A 25,363-nucleotide genomic window follows, 5' to 3' on the forward strand; every position below is an offset into this window, starting at 1 on the left:
ACATCCCAAGTCACTTCGCAGGAGCCTAATGAGACAAATATTGACACTGAGCCAGCAGGCGACCAAAAGCTTGGCCAAAGAGGTAGGTTTTAAGGAACAACTTCAAGGAGGTCTCTGAAGTGGGGCTTGAACCCAAAGTCTTCTGACTTAGAGGTGAGAGTGTCACCATTGAGCCATGGCTAACAGCAACAACATGTATTTATATAGCCCCATTAACGTCCCAGGGAGCTGCACAGGAGTATTTTAAGACAAAAAAATTTGACACCGATCCACACAAAGATAAATTAGGGCAGGTGACCAAAAGCTTGGTCAAAGAGGTAGGTTTTAAGGAGCGTCTTTAAAGGAGGAAAGAGAGGTAGCGAGGCGGAGAGGTTTAGGCAGGTAATTCCAGAGCTTAGGGCCTAGGCAACAGAAGGCACGGCCACCAAAGGTTGAGCGATTATAATCAGGGATGCTCGAGACCTAATACCTTAAATGCTGGAATTCTGAAGTAAAAAATGCTGGAACTAAGGAGAAGAGGCGGACAAGCTGGATGTAGAGCTTTCATCAGAAATTGAACTTCAGACGACCTAACCCCATTTCAAACAGATTCCTTACAGATAACAGAGGAGACCTTCTGATTGGGTGGCCGCTTTGCGGAACACCTCCGTTCAGTCCGTAAGGGGGACCCCGAGCTCCCGGTGGCCTGTCACTTTAATCCACCACTGCACTCCCACTCAGACCTCACCGTCCTTGGCCTCTTGCATTGTTCCACGGAAGCTCAGCGTAAGCTCGAGGAACAGCACCTCATCTTTCGATTAGGCACTTTACAGCCTTCTGGACTCAACATAGAGTTCAACAATTTCAGATCATAACCTCGGCCCCTATCACATATATATATTTTCTTTTTTTATCCACACTTTTTGTTTGGCCCTTTTTTTCTTCCCTCCCACATGGCAGCGGTCCTTCATTCTGCCAGCGCAATTCACACTTTATCTAGAGCCATCCTTTGTTCCTTAACCTGTCCCATTACCACCTCCTCTTGCCTTGAATATCTCTTAATCTCTCCTGCTTTCAATCCTATCACTGACCTTCCCTTTTATTCTTTCATCCCCTCCCCCTTTTCCCAGCCCCTAAACTTGCTTTCCATTTCCTACTTTTTTCCAGTTCTGACGAAAGGTCTTCGACCTGAAACGTTAACTTTGTTTCTCTCTCCACGGATGCTGCCTGGCCTGCTGCGTTTTTCCAGCGTTTTCTGTTGTTATTTCGGATTTCCAGCATCCGCAGTATTTTGCTATTGTGGCAGAGGAGACCCTCTCTGGATAGATTAAAATCCACATCCTGGAGTGAAAGGCCAGCATGCTAAGCGATTTCGCCACCCAGTCCCCTCTAAATACCAGCTCAATGGTGTGAAATAACTCCTTCGGGGCTGTGAAAACAGTGGCTGTGCCTGCAGAATAATAATGGAATAATGTGCTTTATCTCGCTCTCTTGTAAAGTGTTTTATTGCCACAACATTTCCCTAGCTGCCTTTGTGCTCGTACAATCCAGAGAGAAAAAAAAATGAAACAAATTTTAATGAAAGGCAATCAAAGAACAGATGAGAAGAATGAGACCAGTTCCGATGGATTTGCAGATATGTTCAGTCGTTCCAATGTGTGTTAAATAGACCGACCTTTGAGAGAACATTGATCTATATATAAAATATATAGAGAGATAAAAATGGACTTTGCAGATTTTCTTTTTCATCCTTCTTACTAGATCTGTGTGAGGATTCAATGGAAGGAATAAAGTCTCATTAAATTTCAATTACTTAAAATGACAGCCATGTTAAGCTGATAAAACCCAACGTTGTGTATCGTTGTCAGTTTCTCGTTCAGGCTCTTCAGACCTATCTGTAATGGTCTTTTCTCTCTGTGTTAAGCCTTTTCATATGCAAAGTAGGCCCCATCTTTAGGAAAGTGAAGAATTAAGTCAAGTTAATGAACTTCAAGTCGTGTCTTATCCTGACATTTTTTTTTACATACTTAGCCAGAAGTAGCCACGAGACAAAATGCATTCATACATTTTATTTTTGATAAGTGTTCTTTTATATCATCACTGCTCCTTTTTTTTGTTTTGTTATGTGTTGCAGTCTGTTCCTGTTAGCTACACTGAGCGAAGCAGGCTAGCATTGTCCTACCAGGGATCGTCCCTCAAAGGCATGTCAAGGATTTAGCAGCCCCCTTTCTTAAATTCAGTTCTATTGTGAAGGTATTATTCTGGAGTATCTGAAGATCTCATAGCTCCCCAATAAATAGATGTCCGTAACAGGGAAGACTGGAATATCCAATTTATTCAATGATTGGAAACCAAAGGCATGAGTGAGCTAAAGGGGGCTTTTCTCACCATGGCAACGGGCCTACAAGCTAATCGTTGGTTATAATGCGGTGTTGTTCTCAAAGTGATAAGTTAAGATTTGTTCATACATCTTTTCTCTTTGTCCTTTTCCCTCCAGCTTTCTCCTCTTGTCTCTTTCGACCACCCCCTGCCCCCCATCCCACACTCCGTGAGGGTATCCCTCCCACCACTGGCAGTGATATAGTGGCATAGACAGTTTCCATTATAAATGTTATAGTGCCACCACTGGTGGGAGGGTATAATTACAGTGCGACAGGTTTGCAGAAGCCATTTTCATTCTAAATGTGGACTTGCGAATTTATAATGGTAAAGTTGACAGGGAGTATGTGCAGACTTGAGATTACATTTATATAAACAGATCTCCCATGATGTTGCTTATGGTGAGTTGGAGGATATGATATTTTAAAATAAAATGGAGCACTCAACAAAGTGTGACAGGGAAATTGTTACGGAAAGAATAAGTGACACTTGCAGGAAATTCATAAAGCTTTTGGTAATAGAGCCGCCTGGTGGAGTACTGATGTATATAATAATTGTCATGCACAATATGGTTCTTACTCGGAAGCCATGTTGTGCTGTTGTATATATATGCTGTGTCTCAAGGTATCACAGAATTGGCGATGAGGATACGATTGCGGATTCCCTAGCTGAAATTTTTGTTGGAGGATAATCCTGCCAACCGATGGAGGGACTGTTAGAGGTTCTTCGTTTTGCAGAAAAACTTAAAAATCCGATTCTGTAAATTTCGAGCACACGTGGCTGAACTGTCAACGTTGCCAGAGTCTAGATGGCCATAACAGAACACTTGGGTGAGTTCCATCGTGACCGGGAGACCTTCGGAGCATATATGGAGTGGCTAGAAATGTTTTTCACCACGAATAGTATCGTCGAAGTCCCCGATAATGTAAGCCGTAACCGGGCGGTTTTAGAAATGAAACGGGCTATTTTTTTGACTGAAGCAGGCCCCGAGGTGGATGAAACCCTGAAAAATGTGCTTGTTTTTGCCAAGCCAAAGGACAGGCCACTGAAGGAGATCCTAACCAAGTTAGAACAGCAATACAGTCCTGAGCCCCTGGAAATTGCTGAAAGTTATCGTTTTGGAACACGTGATCAATTAAATGACGAGGGTATCAGTGAGTACATTGTAGCTTTAAAAAAGCTATCCATTCACTGTCATTTCAGAAACTTTCAGGACTGAGCTTTGCGTGGCTGCTTTGTGGGTTGAAAAATGAACGTATCAGAAGTAAATTGTTGACAATCCAAACCTGACTTTTGACTTAGCTTGTCAGACAGCTATGTCGATGGATATGGCCGACCGATACACCCGAGAGTTCTGCGCCATTTCCAGTCATCAGACAATCGAGGTGAATCGACTGCAGGCTGAAACTAAAAGGCAGTTGGGCCCCAAGGCCTCTGCAAATGGCCACGGTAAAACTGCATTGAAGTCGTGCTGCCGGTGCCTGGGACAACACGTCGCTCAAAGCTGTCCATATGTGAAGGCAGAGTGTTTCTACTGCAAGGAAACTGGACATCGTGCGAAGGCGTGCCGACAGAAGAGTAAACCGACTGGCAATGCTAGAAGTAGAAATCGCCAGACACTACATACCGTTGAAGAGAAGCAGCAGGACGAGGAGTTTCTGGAGATTCACGTCATCAGGAGCACGGAGGTATCTAACAGCGATTCGCGAGGTATTGTCATCCAAGTCGATGTCGCAGGAACCAGGATACCCATGGAAATCGACACTGGTGCATCCGTGAGCGTAGTACCGGAATCACTATATCGCGACAAGTTGCGTGATTATCAACTAGAGAAATCGAAGGTAGAGCTGCGAGGCTACTGAGGAGAGCAAATCCCTGCAGTAGGAAGTGTCACCATACCAGTGAAATACAAGGATCAGTGTCGGAGCTTGCCTCTCATAGTAGCGGCAGGAGACAAGCCTGCCTTGATGGGTAGAAATTGGTTGGGATCACTGAAGTTGGATTGGAATGAGATTTTTTTGTGTGGAAGCGAAATTTGCATCGAAAGATAATGTCATCAAGCAGTTTCTGAAGGTGTTCAGCGAAACGGGCAGTCCGATCCAAGACTTCAAGGTGAGTGTCAGAGTGCAGAAGGACGCAAGACCAGTTTAGATATCCATCCATACTTCGTTCGTAGGAATGAATTGTCAGTGAATAAAGAGTGTATCATGTGGGGAGCAAGAGTGTTTATCCCAAATAGGCTCAGGTCTAAATTGTTAGCAGATCTTAATGACCAGCACCTGGGAATGTGCTTGACCAAGAGCTTGGCACACAGTTACTTATGGTGGCCAGGTTTAGATAAAGAGAGAGTACATAGTCAGTGTACAACATGTCAATCAGTGAGCAAGAAACCACCGTCAGTACCATTGCAGCCATGGAAATGGCCTCCCAGAGTGTGGCAAAGGTTACATGTAGGTTTTGCTGAGCTAGAAGGACAGCAATTGTTCATAGTGATAGATAGTCACTCGAAGTGGGTAGAGGTGTTTCCGATGCGGATAATAACAACAAGCAAAACACTAGACAATTTGCAAAGATTGTTTTCTTCATACGGCCTCCAAGGAGAAATTGCGTCTGATAATGGGCCGCAATTTTTGTTCAGAAGAGTTCACACAGTACATGAACAGAAACGGTGTGAAACATACCAAAGTTCCACCGTGCCACCCCGCTTCAAATGGTGCAGCAGAGCGCACCGTACAAATTGTCAAGCGTGCCCTCATCAAGTAAATGTTGGATCCAAATCCAAAGAAACATCAGCTGTCATTGGACAAAAACTGGCAAATTTTCTGATTACCTATCGGAATACTCCTCATACCACTACTGGTAGAAAACCAGCAGAGTTGTTTCTCAAACGACAGCCACGAACCAGGTTCTCGTTGTTAAAGGCAAACTTGGCACAGCCCGTAGAAGAGAAACAATCAAGGCAGAAAGAGAGTCATGATAAAAGTAGAGTTAGAGAGAGAAGTGTGAAGTTGAACCAGAAGGTTAGAGTGAAGAACCATCACCATAAATGGTTAAAGTGGTTACCAGGAAGAGTAGTGAAGATATGTGGCCCTCACACATATTTGGTCAAGATGTTTGATCATGGAAAGGTTAGGTTTGTTCACATTGATCACATCTTACCTACAGATGTGGAAGGAGTTGAAAGCTGGGATGATTCACTTTATTCTGATGAGTCAGATAGTCTTGTTACAAGTAGAGTAGCAGTAGCAAATCCTACATCAGACGTACCAGAAACAAGTCAGAATTTAAGTCTGAGCCCGAGTCAGGCAGACAAACAGTCTGAAAGTGTAGAGAGTCCAAATGTAGATCAAGGTCGGCCCTTGGAGAAAAATTCTCCACAGGCGCAGCCTAGAATGAGTCAAAGTCCGACAACAAGATCTGACAGTTCTGTTCAAGAAAGGAGGTATCCTCTTCGAAACAGAAAACCAGTGGTTAAGTTTAATCTGTAAATATGGAAAATAGGTTCATATCTTTTGTTTGTGTTACAAAATTCTATAGTAGAATTTGGAAACATAAAGTGGGTTCCATTTGAGAAATGTATACCAAGAGTTGTGTATACCAAGAGTTGTGTATACCAAGAGCAAGAGTTGTGTATACCAAGAGTTGTGTATACCAAGAGTTGTGTATACCATGCAAGTCATGTACAATGCTATGATGCACTTCTCCCTCCTTATTGAAGAAGTTAAATAGAGCCACCTAGTGAACTACTGATGCATCTATATATATAAAGCGGTTCTTTGTCTGTCCGTTCTCTATACGTTTGAAAGTTATAGAGCGTACCGACGCGCGCGTCACCTCAAAAGATAGCTTGCGATTCCGGACCGGTCATAGGCGTATTTACGTTTCGGCCGGACAAAAATCCCGCCCGCGGTATCCGAAAAACGTTCAGCGTTCCGCTCATTAGCATCTCATTAGTGACCGTGTGACGTCGAGGTCGACCAATCGGATGGCGGGTTCCTGGCGCGTGCCGTCCTACAGTTGAGTGTCGAGTGACTCGACGATTGACCAATCCTACGCTTCGGTGACCTGACCGGTCGACCAATCGGTGCGTGTGTGGGCGGGCCTTATCCTTCTGAACCGAGGTGAGTGGCCGCCATCTTGATTTTTCACGATTTTTTCCCCCACACTTTCTGTGTGTTAGGGAACTAAGGTAAATATTTGAATTATGTGTTAGGGAATTAATTAACAATTTATTTCAGTTTTATATTGTGTTTAGCAACCCCCCCCCCCCTCCTCACCCTCGCGCAGGGGGGACTCGGCGCTGGTCTCCAGGCCCGCTGCAGGCAGGCCTGAAGCTCCAAAAATTTCTCTCTCTCTCTCTCTTCCCTCTCTCTCTCTCCTTCTCCTCTTCCCTCTCTCTCCTTCTCCTCTTCCCTCTCTCTCCTTCTCCTCTTCCCTCTCTGTCTCTCTCTACTTCCCCCTCTCAGGTTTGATGGTGTCGGGGCCCAAAGTGAGCCGCTCTAACGGCCGCCAGCCCGCGGGGTTTCCCTGCCTACTCCCTGCTCTAACGGCCGCCAGCCCGCGGGGTTTCCCTGCCTACTCCCCGCGGGCCGCCTCGCGCCGCTGGCACTGACCGTGCATGCGCCACCCGCCCGCGAGAGCCCACTCTGGCTTTTTTTTAAACGGCTGTCCCCGATCTCAATCGGACACGGGAGTCTGCCAACCGGGTCCAAAGGCCCGCCTTGTTCACCAGCAGGTGCTACCGAGGTGAGTCCGGTCGGGCCTTTGGGGGGGGGGGGAGGGAGAGTGTGAGTGGGAGGGGGGGGAGAGTGTGAGTGGGAGGGGGGGGGAGAATGTGAGTGGGAGGGGGGGGGAGAGTGTGAGTGGGAGGGGGGCAGAGTGTGAGTGGGAGGGGGGCAGAGTGTGAGTGGGAGGGGGCAGAGTGTGAGTGGGAGGGGAGGGAGGGGGGAGGGAGAGGGGGGGAAGAGTGTAGCGAGAGTGTAGGGAGAGGGGGGAGTGTAGGGAGAGGGGGGGGAGTGTAGGGAGAGGGGGGGAGAGTGTAGGGAGGGGGGGAAGAGTGTGAGGGAGAGGGGTGGGGGGAGAGTGTGAGGGAGAGGGGGGGGGAGAGTGTGAGGGAGGGGGGGGAGAGGGGGGGAGAGAGAGAGAGACTGGGGGAGAGAGAGAGATGGGTGAAGGGAGAGAGATGGGCGAAGGGAGAGAGAGACTGGGGAGAGAGAGAGAGACTGGGGAGATAGAGAGCGAGAGAGTGACAGGGGGAGAGAGAGAGAGACCGGGGGGTGGCTCCCTTCGCCCATCTCTCTCTCTTCCCCCCCAGTCGCTCTCTCTCTTCCCCCCCCACTTGCTCTCTCTCTTCCCCCCAGTCACTCTCTCCCTTCCCCCCCGTCGCGCGCTCTCTTCCCCCCCCAGTCGCTCTCTCTCTTCCCCCCCCCAGTCGCTCTCTCTCTCTTCCACCCCCCAGTCGCGCTCTCTCTTCCCCCCCAGTCGCTCTCTCTCTTCCCCCCCAGTCGCTCTCTCTCTTCCCCCCCCCAGTCGCTCTCTCTCTTCCCCCCCAGTCGCTCTCTCTCTTCCCCCCCCCCAGTCGCTCTCTCTCTTCCCCCCCCAGTCGCTCTCTCTCTTCCCCCCCCAGTCGCTCTCTCTCTTCCCCCCCCAGTCGCTCTCTCTCTTCCCCCCCCAGTCGCTCTCTCTCTTCCCCCCCAGTCGCTCACTCTCTTCCCCCCCCCAGTCGCTCTCTCTCTTCCCCCCCAGTCGCTCTCTCTCTACCCCCCCACAGTCGCTCTCTCTCCCCCCCACAGTTGCTCTCTCTCCCCCCCCACAGTCGCTCCCTCTCTCTCTTCCAACAACAACATGCCCTCGAAAAAGCCTCGGCAATGCCGGGCTCCCCCAGCTAGTATAATAATAAAGCCGTGTGCAGTAAAATTCTTACTCGGAAGCCATGTTGTGCTGTTGTGTATATATATGCTGTGTCTCAAGATATCACACTTTTAATATATTTCAGTGGATTTCCCATTGCATTGCACACAGTAAGTCAGAGGTTACGGTGTCTGCCTTACCTTTCTGTTGTCTTTGTGGCATTGATCCATCTATCTCCCCCTTTCTCTTTTCTGCTTGTCCTCCTCTCCTGTTCTGCTTTCCCTCTGTTTATCTCCTTTCCTTTTGGGTAGGTGGTGCGGTGTAGCAGGGAAGGGGGCTGTTCACAACAGAAGGCTACCTTTCCTTTGCAATTTTTGCTTCATCCCTCTCTGCATTCCAACCCTTCCCCTCGCTGTTGCCTTTCTCCCCTACCCTTCCCTTTCTCCAGTATCCTTCCCTTTCTCCTCTATCCTTCCATTTCTCCCTTGCTGGTCCATGTGTCCTGCTTTGTGTCTTCTCTGAGCAGGTTCTTCAATCACTCTGTCTTGACCTCTTTTTATTTTTCTTTAAATTTCCGTCCATTTCCAATCACCCCCCCAGCTTCCTCCATGTCCCCTCTATCCCAGCAACTGTCTTTTCCTCATAACTCCCATATTGTCCTCTCGCCACCCCACATCCTCTCACTCTTTCCCCCCGAAACCCGGTTTCCACCAACATCACCAAAGGAAAATGGCAGCGGGAGCCATTGGAAATGAGGCATCACTTAATCCCTGAGTTGCCTTGGCTTCTCCTTTACTCGGTGGTGTTTTGTACTTTGGGCCTTGGCCTTACTCAGTAAGAGAGCATTTATCGTGCTAATGGTGTCACGTTGAAATTCTACTTGTCCTTTCTCTCCAGGACTGTCCACAGCTGCTCGCTGCTGAGAAGATTCTGGTGCCCGTCGGAGTGGTGAAGCCCATCACCTTGAAATCCAAAAATCTTCCACAGCCACAATCAGGCCAGCGAGGCTATGAGTGCATCCTGAACATCCACGGAACGGAGCAGCGAGTTCCGGCCTTGCGATTCAACAGCTCTAGTGTCCAGTGTCAGAACACATCAGTGAGTAGTGCTCGTGGTAATGCCAATTGTAAGTGCCAGCCGTGACTCAGTGGCAGCATGCTCGCCTCAGAGACCTGAGCACAAATTCTAGGCCGACACTCGCAGTGCGGTACTGAGGGAGGTGCCGTCTTTCGGATGAGATGTTAAACCGAGGCCCCGTCTGCCCTTTCAGGTGGACGTAAAAGATCTGCAAACTTCCCTCACCATCGGTAGTCAACCTTTAATTGATCTAAGGATGTGACCATTGACAATTACTCTTTGTCTCCTTTAAGGGACAGACCAAGTTGAGCATTGCTGTATCCTGGCAGCAGAATAATGCAATGTGTGTTACACGGTGTAATGGCTCCTGTGATTATAAAGCAGTCCTATGCATCATGAGCAATGCCAGGGGAGCTCTCCCTGTTAATTTTTTTTTAAGTGTTTTGAGTTACACTGAAACCTAATGTAAAAGGGATTGTGCACAAATCAGCGAGCCCAGAAACATATCCGCTTCATTTCTTTGTTTTTCCACTGAAAAGCAAAGACAGAAGTACTCTGATTGAGCCGGGAACCAGAGGTCACAGATTTAAGGTGATTGGCAGAAGATTCAAAGGCGACAGGAGGAAAAACTTTTTTTACGCAGCGAGTGGTTAGGATCTGGAATGCACTGCCTGAAAGGGTGGTGGAGGCAGACTTGATCACGGCTTTCAAAAGGGAATTGGATAAGTACCTGAAGGAAATTTTTTTGCAGGGTTATGGGAAAAGGGCGGGGGGTGGGGGGGGTGGGACTAGCTGAAGTGCTCTTGCAGAGAGCCGGGCACGGGCGCTCGACGGGCCGAATGGCCTCCTTCTGTGTTGTAACCATTCTATGATTCTATAAAATGAAAGGACCGTGCACTGTTTTGGAGCCCATTTGCATGCTTCAGAATATTGAAAAGGCTCAAATATCAAACGTAACAAAGCACATTTAAAAAAAAAATTCTGAATGGCCTGCTAATTACTGCAGATCCAGCTGCCTCCGACGTACAGTACACCTAATACAACACCGTGCGGATTTAAGTGCACAACAGAGCTATTCAGGCAAGACACAGATGCAGCATTGTACTACAGCAGTGTATCACTTTACAAAAGAATATTTCTGAAGGTAACTCTTAAAGGTGCCCTGTCTCTGAGCGAGAAGAGCATGCTTTGTCAGAAAGAAACAGAAAAAAATTGCATTTATATAGCACCACGTTGAAACGTCTCAAAAGTGCTTCACACAGTCAGTTACTTTCTTGACGTGCTCTGACTGTTGGCGCATAGGCAGTATTTGGCGGCTGTTCTGCATCAGCAACATCCCATAACCAACGATGAGATGAATGGACAGTTAGCCATTGGTTGAGGGAGGAATGTTGGCCAGGACACCTGGAGAACTCCCCGTTCTTCTTCGAATAGTGTCCACCCGAGCAGGCAAGTGGGGCCTCCGTTTAACATCTTGTCCCGAGGACGGAATCTTTGACAATGCAGCGCTCCCTGGTCTGTCAGCTCAGATTATGTGCTATGCACTGGAACCCACAGCCTTCTCACTCGGAGGCGCGAGTCCTCCCAGCTGGGCCAGGCTGACACCTGACAACAAGGTCACACACGAGCGTTAGGTTTTTCTGTGAGGTTTGACGGAAAGTGCAACAGTGGTAGACAAAGAGTGCTTTTTGAACAAGTCGCCGTCTTCTTCTTCTTAGGCAGTCCCTCGGAACCGAGGATGACTTGCTTCCACATTAAAAATGAGTTCTCAGATGACTGATGAGTCCAATGCAGGACCTACAGTCTCTGTCACAGGTGGGGCAGACAATGGTTGAAGGGACGGATGGGTGGGATGCTTGGGTTGACGTGCACTGCTTGCGCTTGGAAACAGGTTTGCAAACATTTTTCAAATGAAGAGAATACCTCTTTAGAACAGTGTTGCCCAATACGTTAGCCGCTAGCCGCATGTGGCCAATTGGGAATTCAGATATATTATTTCTGTCTTAAACTTGATATAGAATAGGAGGGAGAAAAGGAAGAAGAGATTGGGAAGGGGTAAAGCACATTCAAAGAGAAAGGCCTTTAGGAGGCTTTTGAAGGTGGGAAGGGAGGTCAGAAGACAGAGATGCTAAGAGAGAGAGTTCCAGAGGGTGGGGGCAAGATGGCTGGAGAAGTGGCCACCAATGATAGAGTGAAGTAGGCTGCTTTGGGGGGGCAGAAGAGGGTGCCCACAGGGACACAGCTGGAGGAGATTGCAAAGGTTGGGATGGGTGAGACCATGGAAGGATTTGAAGATGAGGATGAGAATCGTAAAACCGATTTTCTGGGACTCGGGAGTGCCAGTGGAGCTTGGGTGGTGGGGATATGGGCCTCAGTGTGGGTGAGAACGTGGGCAAGGGCATGCTGGATGATTTGTAGCTTATGCAGGGTCGAGGTTGGAAAGTCCAAACTTGAGATGATAAATCTGGGTGTGGCAGCAGAGGAGGAGATGTAGACTTGGAGGCAAATGATGTGAAAGAAATGATGGTTAAACTCTGCGCCAATCTATTTCTCGTGGTTTATAAGAATATAAGAAAGAGGTCGTCTGGCCAACCAATCCCGCGCCTTCCACAGATCATGTGGTCCAACCCACAATTTAATTCTGAGGTAAAATTCTTCTGGAAAATTTCAATCTCCGAAGGAAACAGTGGAAGATTCCAGATTGCCACACGTCATCATACTCCCATCATTCAGGCCTGGTTTGCTGCCCTCCAGACCACATTAAGCCTCCCAGCACAGGGACTGACATGAATCAGTCATTCAAGAAAGAAAGACTTATGAAATAATACTGAGCGACCTGTGGGTGGCGCTGTCCAGGGAGAGTATAAATACTCGGGCGCGGGCCCAGCTTGCGCAGGACATTCTTAACAGGAACTAGTGAAGGACACAACTAGACCTCCATGTTGTAAAACAGTTGATTAAAGCTTTGTTTAACGCTTAGACCAAGTGCCTAGTAGTTTTCTTACGTCGGTGACTATTATGTCCCAAGAAGTATTCGATTATCGCAGTTTGTGCCTATCTCCATAACCACCAATCTCATTCCCAACCAGTTATTTATCCAGCTCCTTTTGTTACTCTCCTCTGAATCTCTCAGTAGGATTGGTGTCTTATAATCATTGCTAGCGATCAATTATAGCCTCGTTTTATTGGCCGGTTTTTGGTGCGACGTTAGCAATTCCAGTCATTCACGGAACCCTTAATCTCCTTTAAACTGCCTCTGTGTGAGGCTCGGGAGGGATGGCTGTGCTTGCCTGGAGCACTTCTTCAGTACTGCATGTGTGTCAGCTGTAGTGCTCGCAAACACATTGATCTCCATTGACTCGGAGAGGGAACTGTTCACAGTGAAAGGCTGTGTCTGGAATCTGTCCATCACCTCACTATACTCTGAGCAAAGGTCACAATGGAAAGTTAAAGTCAAAGTATTCTTTTCCTCCATTCGTGAGGAGTTCTCCTTTTTCTTGCTAAGCCTTTCTGTTGCCATTAGTTTAACTGTGACAGGAAGCAGTAGATGGGGGTGGTGGGGGGGAGGGAGGGGGAGCAGGGGAGCTACTACCCGTGTGGGCAGGCTGTGACAGGCCAGAATCTCAGCACTAGGCCGAGACTGTCATGGCAGCCTCTGTGCCATTATGGCTCAGTGGTGTCAGGTGAGGGCAGTCTGGGTACTCTGCGCCAGCATTATATTCAAGTTACTGCCTCAAGCCTTTGTGTCAAGCTTTCAAATTACGCACCTGCATTTGTTTTCATCAGAGCAAAGGAGGTTGAGGGGTGATTTGATAGAGGTGTACAAGATTATGACGGGTTTGGATAGACTAGACGGGGAAAGGCTGTTCCCAATAGTTGATGGTACAAGGACTAGGGGACACAGATTTAAGGTTTTGGGAAAGAGATACAGGGGGGATGAGAGGAAAAACTTTTTTACGCAGCGAGTGGTGATGACCTGGAACCTGCTGCCGACGGAAGTGGTGGAAGCGGAGACACTCGATGTTTTCAAGGGGAGACTGGATAGGCACTTGAGGGAAATATATTTGCAGGGCTACGGGGATAGAGCGGGGGAATGGGACTGACTGGATTGTTCTACAGAGAGCCGGCACGGACTCGATGGGCCGAATGGCCTCCTTCTGTGCCATTATGACTCTATGACCTAGTTTCTTTCATATAAAAGATGTCTAAGGGGGGAATACAACAGCAGCAACGTGCATTTATATAGCGCCTTTAATGCAGTAAAACATCCCCAGGTGCTTCACAGGACGATTATCAGACAAAATTTGACACTGAACCACATTAAGGATATATTAGGACAGATGACCAAAAACTTGGTCAAAGAGGTAGGTTTAAAGGAGCATCTTCCTGGGTCAAAATCCTGGGACTCCCTCCCTAACAGCACTGTGGGAGTACCTTCACCACACGGACTGCACCGGTTCAAGAAGGCGGCTCACCACCACCTTCTCAAGGGCAACTAGGGATGGGCAATAAATGCTGGCCTTGCCAGCGATGCCCACATCTCATAAACAAATTAAAAAAAAATTTTTTTAAAGGAGGAAAGAGAGGCGGAGAGCTTTAGGGAGGGAATTTCAGAACCTGGGCAGCTGAATGCACAGCCTCCAATGGTGGGGTGGAGGATGCACAAGAGGCCAGAATTGGAGGAGCTCAAAGTTCTCGGAGGGTTGTAGGGCAGCGGGAGGTTATAGAGGTAGGGAGGGAAGAGACCATGGAGGGATTTGAACACAAGGCTGAGAATTTTAAAATTGAGGCATTGCATACAGAGTTAATAAAGTTTATGGGACCAAAGGATAGCTTTTTTCCCCCTTACAGTTTTTGTCATCCGCACCCACAGCAGTGATGGTGCAGATGGCTCCACAGGTGTCAGTTGTCCTCTAAAGACTGCTGGTTTGGGGGGAGTGCTTAAGACGACATTGTCCAGAGCAGAACTGAGCCTTTTGTCCTCCGGTTTTCTCTACTACTCTCCTGAGGGTGCAGACTCTTAACAGAGGTCCAGTTCCACAGGTGCTTGGAAGCTCTTCAGTACCTTCACCCATGTGGGCATTGTTCATGGATGAGCCTCGGGGACGAGTCTTATGCTTATTTGACCACAAGGGGTGGGTGTGGGGTTGGGAGGGACATTAACGCTTGGCCCGGTCCCATCTCACCTGATGACCGTACGTGCACGCTCTCCAGCAGGAGTCATTGGATAGCGATCAGGGGCAGCAGCTGAGCTGACTTTCCACCCCAGCACCCAAGCACATGGATGCCGTCGCCTATTCATACACTAGGCTGGGATCAGCTTCAGGATAGTCCAGGGATTGAAACTGACTGGCCCTGTTCCACGCCAGGCGGCTCCTTTACCCAGTGAACCACAGTGGATGCCCAACTGATGCCATGCTATGCCATAACAACAGAAAATGCTGGAAACACTCAGCAGGCCAGGCAGCATCCGTGGAGAGAGAAACAGAGTTAAAGTTTCAGGTCGATGACCCTTCGTCAGACCTGGAAAAAGTTAGGGATGTAACAGGTTTTAAGCAGGTGCAGAGGCGGGGAAAGGCGGGGTGGATGGGCAAGGGGAGAAAAAATAGAGTCGAGATAGGAAGAAATCAGTTCCGTGGGGCAAGAACAGGCTGAAACGATGGGTCTACCAGGGCAGTTCTGTTTGTGGATCTTGGGAAGGAGGTAGAATCGGGTTGTGTGGAGTTGGGGGACTATGAGGTTGACAGCCATGGACGGAAGATCTCCAGAGGAGATGAGGTCAGTGACAATCTTGGAAACAATGGCTTGATGTTCGGTAGTGGGGTCATGGTCCAGGGGGAGGTGTCAGAGAATTGGCGTTCAGCCTCCGCACAGTAGAGGTCGGTTCGCCAAACAACAACAGCACCACACTTGTCAGCTATGCTATGCCATGCCTGTCCTGGCATGTGCTGGGTGCGGTCAGCACAAAGCCCAGCACGTTCATGTTTCATTTTGAGCATAAACACAATTGGTACCACATCTAACTGGAGACTCAATACATTAGTGCCAGCAGCACTTGGGAGAGGCCTGAAATTCATAGAATCTTCCAGCAAAGGAGGTCATCACTCGGTCCGTGGTGCCTGTGCCGACTCTCCGAAAGAGCTACCAATTAGTCCCACTCCCTCACTCTTTCCTCCAAGGCCTGCAGATTTATCCTTTTCAAGTATTTCTCCAATTCCCTTTTGAAAGTTATTATTGAATCTGCTTCCACCACCCTTTCAGGCAGTGTATTCCAGATCATCATAACTAGCTGAGTAAAAAAAAAATTCTCCTCATCTTTCCCCTGGCTTTTTTGACAATTATCTGTGTCCTCTGGTTACTGGCCCTCTTGTTGGTGAGAACAGTTTCTCCCTATTTATTCTACCAAAACCCCTCATAATTTTGAACACTTTAATTAAATCTCCCATTAACCTTCTCTACTCTAAGGAGAACAACCCCAGCTTCTCTAAGACTCTCCTCATAGCTGAAGTCCTGCATCCCTGGTACTATTCTAGTAAATCTCCTCTGCACCCTCTCCAAGGTCTTGACATTCTTCCTCCTCAAGTGTATTGAATTAACTTAGTGATGAGGAATGAAGGTGGTGTTCTGAGCCGCCTCAGTGGCGGACAGTTTGTGAAACACCGTCCGTTTTTGACACGTCGTTACGTTGCTCGTCTCGTTTCAGTACTCCTACGAGGGGATGGCGATCAACAATCTTCCCGTGGATCTCTCTGTTGTCTGGAACGGGGACTTCAGCATCGACAACCCAGCGCACAACAAAGGTGAGCCGAAAGCAATCTCTCCCAAGCCAGCCAACTCTCTCAGTTTCTCACCCAAGCCTTCGAGAACAAATCCGTCTGAATTCCGTTTGAAATGAGTTGCGATTCGGTCTCGCCTTATTTTTCCTCCTGGTTTCATTCACTTTTTTTTTTCCTTTTCCTCATCTCACAGTTCACCTGTACAAGTGCGGGGTGATGCGGGAGAGCTGCGGCCTGTGCCTGAAGGCAGACCCTGACTTCGAGTGTGGCTGGTGCAGGGGCGACGGAAGGTGCACCCTCAGGCATGACTGTCCCGCCTCGGGGGAACAGTGGCTGGAGCCATCGGGAACGAATAGGAAATGTACCAACCCCCGTATCACTGAGGTAACTGCATGCGCAAAATTTTGAACGGGCCGCGTAGCCCATTAAAGGGACCGCGCACCCCCCAAAAAATTAGGAGGAACGTTGTCTGCGGGTCTTTAAAACGAAAGCTTGGTGTCACCTAACCGCCACTTCTGTCTTATCTCATCTCCTGTCCTCTTCGCAACCTTGATGCCTTGACCTTTTACTTACGGTTTCGGTCTCAGCTGATTGGGTAGCACTCTCACCTCTGAGTCAGGAGGGTCATGGGTTTAAGCCCCACTCCAGAGAATTGAGCACATAATCTAGGCTAATACTTCAGTGCAGTACTGAGGGAGTGCTGCACGGTCAGAGCTGCCGTCTTTTAGATGAGAAGTTAGGCCGCAGCCCCGCCTGCCATCTCAGATGGACGTTAAAAGTCCACGGAACTATTCAAGGAAGAGTAGTGCCCTGGACAATATTTATCCTTTGCTCAACACCACTTGAAACAGATTGTCTGGTCACTTATCTCATTGCTGTTTGTGGGTTCTTGCTGTGCGCAAATTAGAACCACATTTCCCTACATTTCAACAGTGACTACACTTCAAAGTTACTTCGTTGGTTGTGAAGCGCTTCCTGAGGTTGTGAAAGGCACTATACAAATGCAAGTTCTTTGTTTACTTTAATTTCTGCATCTGAAAAATTGGAGACTTTCTGTTTTCCCTTGTGCTATCCTGATGGGATGGCAATACCCTGACCAACGCTAACTAGAACTCCCGATATTTCTGCCAGCCTTGTAGCTGGCTCTGTGCACAGCCAAGCTAGGTGAAGCTGAAGGACTTGGCTTCTGACCTGGTTTCTGCATCACTGCAGTGTCAGGACACAGAGTAACAGAAGCGGCCGTTTATGCTGAGAATGTATATCCTTAAACCAACTAGAAGTTTTAAAAAAAAAGTTACAAATCTGTGCAATTTTGGTCTGTGAAATATTCTAATGTATTATTCATTGATGTTTCCTGAAAAGCTCTTTTCCCGACCATTAGAGCTGAGGAATCCCCCCATGGTTTATCTATAATGCAACATCAAAATCCCTAATTGGCGGCAATCCAAAGGATTTATCAGACCACTGATCCACTTGGAATAATCTGATACTATTGGCTGTGGTCCATCCCGGGAAGGTAACAGTTTTCTGGGTGCTGTAAGGACGGCTAATTCAACTGTGATTAAATATGGACCAGTTGAGGCGCTGAGGTCGCACTAGCAGAATGACAAAAGAAAGACTTGCATTTATATAGAGTCTTTCATGACCTTGGGATGTCCCAAAGCGCTTTACAGCCAATAAAGTACTTTTCTGAAGTGCAGTCACTGTTGTAATGTTGGAAAAGGGGCAGCCAATTTGCGCACAGCAAGATCCCACAAACAGCCGCGTGATAATGACCAGATAATCTGCTTTGGTGAAGGTTGGTTGAGGGATAAATATTGACCAGGACATCGGGGAGAGCTCCCCTGCTCTTCTTCGAAATAGTGGCCGTGGGATCTTTTACGTCCACCTGAGAGGGGCAGACTGTTTAACGTCTCATCCGAAAGACGGCACCTCCGACAGTGCAGCGCTCCCTCAGCACTCCACTGCAAATAACAGCCTAGATTATGTGTTTAAGTTTCTGGAGTGGGACTTGAACCCACAGAGGTGAGAGTGCTATCAACTGAGCCACGACTGATACCGAGCAGAGGGTTAGAGTACAAATCAAAAGAGGCCTCATTCTTGCTGTGTAAGGCACTGGCTGAATTCCGTAACTATGACACTCATGTACCCATACTGGTCATACCAGTTACTTGCATTTCTATATCTGTCCTCACCTATAGGACGGTGGGATAGAGTAGTTGCCGAGGAGGGGATAATGGAAACAAAGCTAGAGCGGGGCTAAAGAAAACAGACAAAGAGCAAGACAAAGTGGAGGAAGGTGACAAAGCGGAGCGATTTACAGGTGGAGTACCAGTGCGCAGAGGGTACATAGAAACATAGATGATAGGAGCAGGAGTAGGCCATTCGGCCCCTCGAGCTTGTTCCGCCATTTAATGAGATCATGGCTGATCATCCAAATTCAGTACCCTGTCCCTGCTTTCTCCCCATATCCTTTGATCCCTTTAGCCTTAAGAAATATATCTAACTCCTTCTTGAATATATTTAATGAATTGGCCTCAACTGCCTTTTGTGGCAGAGAATTCCACAGGTTCACCACTCTCTGGGTGAAGAAATTCCTCCTCATCTCTGTCCTAAATGGCTTACCTCTTATCTTTAGACTGTGACCCCTGGTTCTGGACTCCCCCGCCATTGGGAACATCCTTCCTGCATCTAGTCTGTCTAGGCCTGTTAGAATGTTATAAGTTTCAATGAGATCCCCTCTCATTCTTCTAAACTCCAGCGAGTATAAGCCCAATCAACCCAATCTCTCCTCATACGTCATTCCTGCCATCCCAGGTATCAGCCTGGTGAATCTTCGCTGCACTCCCTCCATGGCAAGAACATCCTTCCTCAGATAAGAACATCCTTCCTCAGTTAAGGACATCCTTCCTCAGATAAGGTATAGTGGGGCATGTGGGAATGTACAGCTGGAGGAGATCACATGGGGTCGGATGAGGCAAGGAGGAGGAACTAGAAGTCATCTAGTCATAGGAAGGATCTTCATGCCCTTCAGAAGATACAGGTGATTTCAGTTATTGGATCAACCCAATGCTGTGACCAGTGCAGAAAAGCCTAAGCTTGCCTTACCAGGCTCATCAGTCACGAGCAGGTGCAGTGGAGGATTTGAGAAAGTTCTGATGCTACAAGCCCTAATTCAAATGGTTGTTCAGGGTGAGCTCCAGCTCGATGGTCCCATTCACCTATTCATCCGCCAAGCCGCACCCTGTGCTGACTCGCGTCCCATCCAGCTCAGTCACGAATCCTCTGGGGCTGCCCTTCACAAGCCAGTGTAAACAGAACAGCCACTTAGAACGCCACTGATGGAAGATCAGAGTCTCGCTCTGTGCAGGGGGGGGGGGCGTGGTGGGAGGCATTGACAGTGGCCGACTTGTTTCACACAGCACCTGTGTGGTTTTATAATCCCCAAGAGGGAGCGAGAGAGAGACTCATTGGCATGCGTTTGCAGTGAAGTAGAAGGTTTGTAAACTTGACAGTTGAGATGTGCTTTGTACTCGCCCAGCTTAATCCCTGTTTTAAATTGCAGTCATGGACCCGGCCACTTCCTTCCGCATGAGTTAAGAAGAAAACCCCCCCCACCAGGATTAGTGAATAATGTGGAGCTTTCATACTGAGACACACCTGTGGGACGGTGCACTACCGTACGGGCCGACACACAGTGCTGGACTGGAAGAACGGCGGGGGGGGGGTGGTGGTGGAGAAACCACACCCTTATGTTATTAATATTTTCTGTCGTTTTTTTCTGTGCATTTTCTCCCCCTCTCTTTTCTTCCCCTCTCCCCTTTTCTCTCTCTCTCTTTTCTCTCTCTCTCTTCCCTCTCTCTTTCCTCTTTCTGTCCCCTCTCTCTCTCCCCTCTCTTCCCTCTCTCTCTTTCCTCTTTCTCTCCCCTCTCTCTCTTCCCTCTCTCTCTTCCCTCTCTCCCCTCTCTCTCTCCCCTCTCTCTCTCCCCTCTCTCTCTTCCCTCTCTCTCTTTCCTCTCTTCCCTCTCTCCCCTCTCCCTCTCTCAATTCAATTCAATTCAAATCGCTTTATTGGCATGACAAGTTACATCTTATGTTGCCAAAGCATTGAAAAACATTCATGTTTGTTCACAAAAATACAGATCTATCCATACAGTGTATAAACAGATATATCCCTGAGTGTATAAATATACTTTCATATAATTTATATATACTCTTTTCTTATATTTAGTGGTTGTCCCTCTGTTTATGGCAAGCTGTAACATAGTGTGCTGCTAGTGTTACACAATTTCTCTCTTCCCCTAGTAGGTATGGGAGTTTTTGGTCGTCATTCAAGTTTCTGAATTCCGGGCATATTTTTGTGAATTTTGGGTAGAAATTCTCCCTTATGCCCTGATATTTTCTACAAGCTGTGAGGAAGTGCATCTCCGTCTCCACCACTCCCTGACTGCAGTGAGAGCATATCCTGTCCTCTCTTGGTAGCCGGGTCTGCCTGTGTCTACCTTTTTCGACCGCCAGGTTATGTTCACTAAGTCTGTACATTGTCAAAGTTTTTCTCAGTTTGCTATCCTTTACCATGGTCAGGCAATCAGCCATGTTGTATTGTCTGTTTAGGGCCAAGTAGCAATTGAGTTTGCTTTGGGTTTTTGTTGTTTCTGCCCAATATGACAGAGATTTTTCCTTTTGCTTAGCGACGATTGTGTTGGGTCGAATTCTTTGTGTTACGCTGTCACTGTCCTGGGGCTGGTTATTGTTAGTAGTGTTAGTAGTTACTTCACTGAGTCCCAGGACTAGTTGACTGAGGGTATTCTTCTTTATGGTCCTCTCTTGGCATTTCAGGGCTTCGTAATGATAGCATTGGGGGTTGCTCATTTCTAGGTGTTAGTGATTATTAATGGAAATTGGCCTAGTTCTGCCCTGCATGCATTGTTTACGGTTTTCCTTTGAGTCCGGAGGATACTTTTACAGAATTCTGCATGTAGGATCTCAATTGGGTGTTTGTCCCATTTTGCAAATTCTTGTTGTGTTAGCGGTCCCCACACCTCACTGCCATAGAGTGCAATTGGTTCAATTACTGATTTGAACATTTTGAGCCAAATGCTAATTGGGATTTCTATTTGGATTGATTTTTTAATGGCATAGAAAGCCCTTCTTGCTTTCTCTTTCAGTTCATTCACAGCCAGTTTGAAATTTCCCGTAGAACTGATTTTTAAGCCCAAGTATGTGTAGTTAGTGGTTTGTTCAATTTTGGTTGTTCCTAGTGTGAAATTTATTTTGGGTCCCTGATGTCTGGATCTTTGCTGGAACACAAGGACTTTGGTTTTTTGGGGATTTATTGTCAGGGCCCAAGTCTGGCAGTACGACTCCAGCAGATCCAGGTTCTGCTGTAGACCCTCCTTAGTTGGTGACAGCAGAACCAGGTCGTCTGCATAGAGGAGGAATTTAACCTTGGATTCATATAGGGTGAGGCCGGGTGCTGTAGATTGTTCAAGTAGTTTTGCCAATTCATTTATGTAAATATTAAAGAGTGTCGGTGAGATTGGCGAGCCCTGCGTCACCCCCTGCCCCTGTGGGAAGTATTTTGTTTGTTTGTCTCCAATTTTAACTGCACATTTGTTGTTTGTATACATTGATTTAATTACATCATATGTTTTTCCCCCTACCCCGCTCTCGATAAGTTTCAGGAATAAACCGTCATGCCAGATGGAGTCGAAAGCCTTCTGGAAATCTATAAAGCATGCGTAGATTTTGCTTTTGTTTTGATGAACGTGTTTGTCAATTAGGGTCTGTAGGGTGAAGATATGATCTGATGTTCTGTAGTTTGGCAGGAATCCAATTTGGCTTTTACTCAAGACATTGTGCTCCTCAAGGAAGTTTATAAGTCTTTTGTTTATGATGCTACAGAATACCTTCCCCAGGTTACTGTTTACACAGATGCCTCGATTCCCTTGCCTTGTTAGTCCTCCCAAAATGCACCACCTCATACTTTTCAGGGTTAAATTCCATTTGCCACTGTTCTGCCCATCTGACCAACCCATCTATATCGTCCTGTAGCCTGAGGCTTCCCTCTTCGCTATTTACCACTCCACCAATTTTCGTGTCATCTGCGAACTTACTGATCACACCTCCTACATTCATATCTAAATCATTAATGTGCACTACAAACAGCAAAGGACCCAACACCGATCCCTGCGGTACACCACTGGACACAGGCTTCCAGTCACAAAATCAACCTTCGAGTTAGGACACGGGCAGCCGAGTTTTGGATGACCTCAGGTTTACGTAGGGTGAAATGTGAGAGGCCAGACAGGAGTGTGTTGGAATAGTCAAGTCTAGAGGTAACAAAGGCATGGATGAGGGTTTCAGCAGCGGATGAGCTGAGGCAAGGGCGGAGACGGGCGATGTTATGGTGGTGGAAGTAGGCGGTCTTTGTTATGCTGCGGATATGTGGTCGGAAGCTAATTTCAGAGTCAAATATGACACCAAGGTTGCGAACAGTGTGGTTCAGCCTCAGACAGATACTAGGGAGAGGGATGGAGTCAGTGGCTAGGGATGGAGCCAGTGGCGGGGACCGAAAACAATGGCTTCGGTCTTCCCAATATTTAGTTGGAGAAAATTATGGCTCATCCAGAACTGTATGCCGGACAAGCAGTCTGACAATTTAGAGACCGTGGAGGGGTCGAGAGAAGAGGTAGTGAGGTAGAGCTGGGTGTCGTCAGCGTACATGTGGAAACTGATGCTGTGTTTTCGGATGATGTCGCCAAGGGGCAACATGTAGATGAGAAATAGGAGGGGGCCAAGGATCGATCCTTAGGGGACACCAGAGGTAACGATGCGGGAGCAGGAAGAGAACGTCTTAAAGGAGGTGAGAGAGGTAGACAGGTTTGGAAGGAAATTCTATATAGACACACACAAACGGCCAGATTCACTCACACACACACACACACACACACTCTCTCTCTCACATACGCACTCATTCCCTCTCTCTCACACACGCACTCATTCTCCCTCTCTCACACTCACACTCTCTCACACACTCACACTCCCTCAGACACACACACACACTCTCATACTCACACTCACTCTCTCTCAGACACACACACACTCACTCTCTCACACACTCACACTCTCTCTCAGACACACACACACTCTTACACTCTCTCTCTCAGACACACACACACACACTCACACTCTCTCAGACACACACACACTCTTACACTCTCTCAGACACACACACACACACTCACACTCTCTCAGACACACACTCACACTCTCACACTCTCTCAGACACACACTCACACTCTCACTCTCTCTCAGACACACACACACTCTCTCACTCTCTCTCAGACACACACACACACTCTCACACTCTCTCAGACACACACACACACTCTCACACTCTCTCAGACACACACACACACACTCACACTCTCTCAGACACATACGCACACACTCTCACACTCTCTGACACACACACACACTCACACTCTCTCAGACACACACACACACTCACACTCTCTCTCAGACACACACACACACTCACACTCTCTCAGACACATACGCACACACTCTCACACTCTGACACACACACACACTCACACTCTCTCAGACACACACACACACTCACACTCTCTCTCTCTCAGACACACACACACACACTCACACTCTCTCTCTCAGACACACACACACACTCACACTCTCTCAGACACACACACTCACACTCTCAGACACACACAAACACACTCTCACACTCTCACACACACACTCTCACACACTCACACTCTCTCTCAGACACACACTCACACTCTCTCACACACACACTCTCACACTCTCACACACTCACACTCTCTCTCAGACACACACTCACACTCACTTTCACACACACACACTCACACTCTCTCACTCTCACACTCTCTCTCAGACACACACACACTCACACTCATCACTCGCACAGACACACCCCACACTCACACACAGATTTAGACAAGACATGCTAATGAATGTTCTGATTGGTTAACACTTAACTCCGTGAAGTATAATTGCCTGTTTATGATAAATGTACATTTAAGTGAAATTTATGATATGTCAGAGTTCCATCAAGGCAGCAGCCTTCTCTTGTACATTTATATACAATGAAACACTCCTGTCTTTATATATTCACAGATATCACCAATACGAGGGCCCAGGGAAGGTGGGACAAAAGTGACGATCTACGGGGAGAACCTGGGCCTGAGTTTCTGGGAGATTGAAAACTTTGTGCGTGTGGCTGGAGTCGATTGTATCCCACTGCCAGACGGATACATCCCAGCGGAACAGTAAGCCACGTTTAAACATCACTTTCCCGGAGGGCTGGCGGGTTGACTCTTTGGCTAGGCAGTAGCGTTCGAGCTGAAGTGCCACGCGACATCCAATGATTTCTTTTCCCTCCTCTCGCCAAGCCCTCGGCTCCTTGTGCGTTCTGCGCCCTGCCTGCTCCCGGCTGGATAGAATTGAGAGCCCGTCATGTTTGCCACTCTGTAGCTCATGATCCCGACAAAACGAGGGTCAGCAGCAAGGATTCTCCGGGAAAGTGCTGTTCCAGCGGCAGATTAAAACGTAACATTGTAGTAATGGGCAGGTTGTTGCTGGTAAAACCACCATAGTAGTGAGTGTGCCACCAGCAATAACACTGACATGAATCTCGTCATTCATGTGGAAATGACTTATGAAATGATACTGGGCAGCCTACTGGTGGCGCTGTCCAGGGAGAGTATAAATACTCGGGCATGGGCCCAGCTTGCTCAGGACATTCTTTAACAGGAACTAGTGAAGGACACAACTAGATCTCCATGTTGAAAAACAGTTGATTAAAGCCTTGTTTAATACTCAGACCAAGTGGCTAGTAGTTTTCTTACATCAAACACTACATAGAATTTACAGCACAGAAACAGGTCAGTTGCCGTTTTTTATGCCGGTGTTTATGCTCCACACGAGCCTCCTCCCACCCTACTTCATCTCGCCCTATCAACATATCTCCCTCGTGTGTTTATCTAACTTCTCCTTAAATGCATCTATGCTAATCACCTCAACTACTCTCTGGTGGTAGCGAGTTACACTCTCTGGGTAAAGAAGTTTCTACTGAATTCCCTATTGGATTTATTAGTGACTATCTTATACTTATGGTCCCTAGTTTTGGACAAATTTGCTACGTCTTCCCTATCGAACCCCTTCATAATTTTAAATACCAGATAACGGTTCAGATATTGTAGGATTTCCAGCCGTTTGTAAGCAGCATCCATGCATCCGATGACAGCCATTGCTCC

The 25,363-nt window shown here is 47.6% G+C and overlaps 1 protein-coding gene across 6 annotated transcripts in view; it reads left to right on the forward strand.

Moving 5' to 3' along the window:
• Window positions 1–25,363, forward strand: part of plxna4 (plexin A4) — a 691,435-nt gene that overhangs the window by 537,787 nt on the left and 128,285 nt on the right. For all 6 annotated transcript variants that reach the window (XM_086010677.1, XM_086010680.1, XM_086010678.1 and 3 more), the window contains exons 10-13: window positions 9,106–9,306; window positions 15,989–16,085; window positions 16,255–16,445; window positions 24,225–24,376. In XM_086010677.1, coding sequence (XP_085866803.1) covers window positions 9,106–9,306; window positions 15,989–16,085; window positions 16,255–16,445; window positions 24,225–24,376 — 641 coding nt within the window. The remainder of the gene's footprint in view (window positions 1–9,105; window positions 9,307–15,988; window positions 16,086–16,254; window positions 16,446–24,224; window positions 24,377–25,363) is intronic.

This window comes from Somniosus microcephalus, chromosome 17 (assembly GCF_052327205.1).
Source record: "Somniosus microcephalus isolate GS21.2 chromosome 17, FLI_Smic_1.0, whole genome shotgun sequence".
Taxonomy (NCBI): Eukaryota; Metazoa; Chordata; class Chondrichthyes; order Squaliformes; family Somniosidae; genus Somniosus; species Somniosus microcephalus.